Source organism: Penaeus monodon, chromosome 3 (assembly GCF_015228065.2).
Source record: "Penaeus monodon isolate SGIC_2016 chromosome 3, NSTDA_Pmon_1, whole genome shotgun sequence".
Classification (NCBI taxonomy): Eukaryota; Metazoa; Arthropoda; class Malacostraca; order Decapoda; family Penaeidae; genus Penaeus; species Penaeus monodon.
In genome coordinates this window covers 24,530,809-24,535,808 of record NC_051388.1, presented here as the reverse complement: position 1 = coordinate 24,535,808, position 5,000 = coordinate 24,530,809, and the positions used below count along the sequence as shown (strand labels likewise).

The 5,000-nt window shown below is 33.8% G+C and overlaps 1 protein-coding gene and 1 pseudogene across 1 annotated transcript; one reads left to right on the top strand and one right to left on the bottom strand.

Moving 5' to 3' along the window:
- Positions 1-411: 411 nt before the first annotated feature.
- LOC119585696 lies at positions 412-1,465 on the bottom strand (annotated as a pseudogene).
- A 2,060-nt stretch (positions 1,466-3,525) lies between these two features.
- LOC119585686 (aminopeptidase N-like) lies at positions 3,526-4,698 on the top strand (the record flags this gene model as incomplete). The annotated part of the gene is made up of 3 exons (XM_037934363.1): positions 3,526-3,716; positions 4,004-4,174; positions 4,551-4,698. Coding segments are annotated over 3 exons (510 nt in total), but the record flags the coding sequence as incomplete, so codon positions are not given.
- Positions 4,699-5,000: the final 302 nt, after the last annotated feature.

Sequence of the window (5,000 nt, the reverse complement as noted above, 5' to 3'; positions counted from 1 at the left end):
TTTAGATCTCACAATTGAAAGTACATGAATTTCAAATGAACAAAAATTAAACATTCGCAGTACTATGTATATGAGTCAGAAATGTTTATTTTGCGTGATCTAGGTAATGCTTAATAGTATTGCTGAGTACACAGAATAACCGACCTTATCTTTTCGAGTTCCTGACATATAGGTTGGCATCGTTTGTCTTAGCATTTATATTCATATTTATTACGTTATTTATTTTAATGCATATGTATATGCTACTTTGTTCACATTATGTATTAGTGAAAGAACAAAACTTACAATGTATAGATATTGTTCCAATGAAGTGTGAGGTAGTGTCCCATATCAAGGAGCGTCCCACATCATTGTTACTCATGGTTCTTGACACAAATATAGCATCTTGAAGTCTTATGCCATTACCCGAGTTCATGCCATCTCGAGGTATCTGGAATAGAATTAGAAATTAGGAAATAACAGCACGCATGCGCACCTTCTCCTTACTCTGTCTGTTTGTCTCTCTCACTTTTTGAACATCCAAATAATCCCTGACAGCCAAAAGATTACACCCTGGAGTTCGATACAATAACCGACGACCACCTGACCCAAAGCTGCTCCTCCTGAAAGTGTGAGGTAGTAAAGCTACGCCATGAAACCACGAGAAGTCAGTGAATATCAGCCTCACTTCAGCAATTCTAGATGCTTCGAGGTCCTCCCTAGCCATTATGCCATCCATGAGCAGAGCACCATACCCGGTCTTGAATTTCCCTGACACTATCTCTCTTTCCCAACTGCCACCCCTCTCACATATGACGACGTACCTAGATAGGATCCAAGCCTGTTTTGTGCAGGACATAGAGTGGAGAAGAAGCTTTTTCTCGGTAGCGACGCTGGTGGTAATGTACTGGTCCCAAGCGAAGTCCCACTCGGCCTCTCCGCCTTCGGCGATGGCGTGACAGCACACCGTTGCTTTGAGGTTTGGCGAAATGATACTGATATTTTTATAATGATATATCTAGATTAGCTCATGGGGATTATATTCACTTTGGTAGAGTTTCTGGCCCTTATTAATTTGATATGATAGCAAGTTTGATAATATTAGTCATAGTGCTTATTATAATGATCATGAAATTATATGTAGAGTAACACTATCACCAATGAATGTAATGATATTATCGACAATTATAATACTAAGATAAAAAATGACAACAGTAATATATTACTGATGCAAAAAAGTATATACACAGTCACGATGCTACGCGCACTGCGCTACACCTACCTCGTATTGTCCGGATGAGACATCCAGTGCCTATAGAGAGTGAGCACCTTGTCGAGACAGTCCTTGTGGTCCAGTTTACAAGCCCACGTTACTCTTCTGTTGCTCCAAGAAAGAGTCCTCTATTTTGTTGTCGAACCCAACAGACTCGTAGAGCGGCAACACCAAATCCAGGAGGTAGCGCTGGAAAGAACCAAATGTTTTATACGATATTTATATGTATACGCATACATGCATCCATACGTACATCCATCCATCCATCCATCCATCCATCCATCCATCCATCCATACATACATACATACATACATACATACATACATACATACATACATACATACATACATACATTCATTCATACACACACACACACACACACAAATATATGTGTGAATATATGTATATGTATATGTGAATATGTATATGTATATACATATATGTATAGTGTTATAATTAGGTGTATTGTTGCATTTTATTTAAATATTAGTAATTCAATATTTCGGTATTTGCGTACACATTTTTCATTTCGGAATTTATCATATAATTATCTAATCAATGAAAAGTGTCCATGTGACCTGGCAAAATACAATTTTGTTTTTATCATTATCTATCTAGATGAAGAAGGAATATCTATATATATATATATATATATATATATATATATATATATATATATATATATACATATATATACACACACACACATACATACTACACACATACATACATAATTCGTTCATTACGACACAGATGTATGTTGTTGTATTGTGTATGATGTATATGTGATGTGTTGTGTATGTTATATGGTATGTGTTATGTTGGTGTAGTGTTGCAGTGTTTTGTATTTATGTATTCGATGTTTCTGTGTTTGCGTACACTGTTTTTTGCATTTCGGAATTTATCATATATTATCTAATATAAATTCATGTTGACTGGTCAAAATACATTTGTTTTTAATCATGTATCTATCTAGATGAAACAAAGAAATCAAAAATAATAAATAAAAACATATAACATAATATATATACATATAACACACACACACACAACCTATATCACACATAATCACACATTATATATTATAATATATATATATATATGTATATGATGTTTGTATATATGTGTATGTGTGTAATTTATTATGTTTTTTTGTTTGTGTTTGTTATATTTTATATATGTGTTATATATTATTGTATATTGTATATATGATATATGTATATATATATATATTATGTATGTGTGTTATGTATGTGTATATATATATATATATATAATATCTATATATATATATATTATTATAATATATATCATGCCTACATGGTATTATATATTATATGTATATACTACATATACACACACACATATACTACACAACATCACACACATAACACTACACACACAACACACATCCAATATATATATATATATATATATACTATATATATATCTATATAATATATATATATATGTATGTTATTTGTGTTGATGTGTTTTTATATGTAGTTTGTATGTTGTTATTATATATATATATATATATAATACTCATTACATGATATACATACTATATAATATTATATATTATATATATATTAATATATATATACAACATACACACATACTATCACACACTAACAACAACACACACACACCACACACACCACATAAACCCCACACCACAACACACACACATCAACACCACACACAATACATAACACAACACATACAATCACCATAAACAATAATACACCACACATATATATGTGTGTGTGTTGTGTGTGTGTGTGTTTGATATATATATATATATATATAATATTATATATTATAATATATAATATATATATATAGATATCCCTTCTTCTCTAGATAGATAATGATAAAAACAAAATTGTATTTTGACAGGTCACAGGGACACTATTAATTGATTAGATAATTATATGATAAATTCAGAAATGAAAAAGTGTACGCAAATACCGAAATATTGAATTACTATATTTAAATAAATGCAACAATACCCTAATTATAACACTATACATATATTATATACATATACATATTCACATATACATATACATATATTCACACATATATTTGTGTGTGTGTGTGTGTGTGTATGAATGAATGTATGTATGTATTGTATGTATGTATGTATGTATGTATGTATGTATGTATGATGTATGTATGTGATGGATGATGGATGGATGGATGGATGGATGGATGGATGTACGTATGGATGCATGTATGCGTATACATATAAATATCGTATAAAACATTTGGTTCTTTCCAGCGCTACCTCCTGGATTTGGTGTTGCCGCTCTACGAGTCTGTTGGGTTCGACAACAAAAAGGACTCTTTCTTGGAGCACAGAAGAGTAACGTGGGCTTGTAAACTGGACCACAAGGACTGTCTCGACAAGGTGCTCACTCTCTATAGGCACTGGATGTCTCATCCGGACAATACGAGGTAGGTGTAGCGCAGTGCGCGTAGCATCGTGACTGTGTATATACTTTTTTGCATCAGTAATATATTACTGTTGTCATTTTTTATCTTAGTATTATAATTGTCGATAATATCATTACATTCATTGGTGATAGTGTTACTCTACATATAATTTCATGATCATTATAATAAGCACTATGACTAATATTATCAAACTTGCTATCATATCAAATTAATAAGGGCCAGAAACTCTACCAAAGTGAATATAATCCCCATGAGCTAATCTAGATATATCATTATAAAAATATCAGTATCATTTCGCCAAACCTCAAAGCAACGGTGTGCTGTCACGCCATCGCCGAAGGCGGAGAGGCCGAGTGGGACTTCGCTTGGGACCAGTACATTACCACCAGCGTCGCTACCGAGAAAAAGCTTCTTCTCCACTCTATGTCCTGCACAAAACAGGCTTGGATCCTATCTAGGTACGTCGTCATATGTGAGAGGGGTGGCAGTTGGGAAAGAGAGATAGTGTCAGGGAAATTCAAGACCGGGTATGGTGCTCTGCTCATGGATGGCATAATGGCTAGGGAGGACCTCGAAGCATCTAGAATTGCTGAAGTGAGGCTGATATTCACTGACTTCTCGTGGTTTCATGGCGTAGCTTTACTACCTCACACTTTCAGGAGGAGCAGCTTTGGGTCAGGTGGTCGTCGGTTATTGTATCGAACTCCAGGGTGTAATCTTTTGGCTGTCAGGGATTATTTGGATGTTCAAAAAGTGAGAGAGACAAACAGACAGAGTAAGGAGAAGGTGCGCATGCGTGCTGTAGTTTTCCTTAATTTCTAAATTCTATTCCAGATACCTCGAGATGGCCATGAACTCGGGTAATGGCATAAGACTTCAAGATGCTATATTTGTGTCAAGAACCATGAGTAACAATGATGTGGGACGCTCCTTGATATGGGACTACCTCACACTTCATTGGAACAATATCTATACATTGTAAGTTTTGTTCTTTCACTAATACATAATGTGAACAAAGTAGCATATACATATGCATTAAAATAAATAACGTAATAAATATGAATATAAATGCTAAGACAAACGATGCCAACCTATATGTCAGGAACTCGAAAAGATAAGGTCGGTTATTCTGTGTACTCAGCAATACTATTAAGCATTACCTAGATCACGCAAAATAAACATTTCTGACTCATATACATAGTACTGCGAATGTTTAATTTTTGTTCATTTGAAATTCATGTACTTTCAATTGTGAGATCTAAACAACTTTTCAGGTCCAGTCGT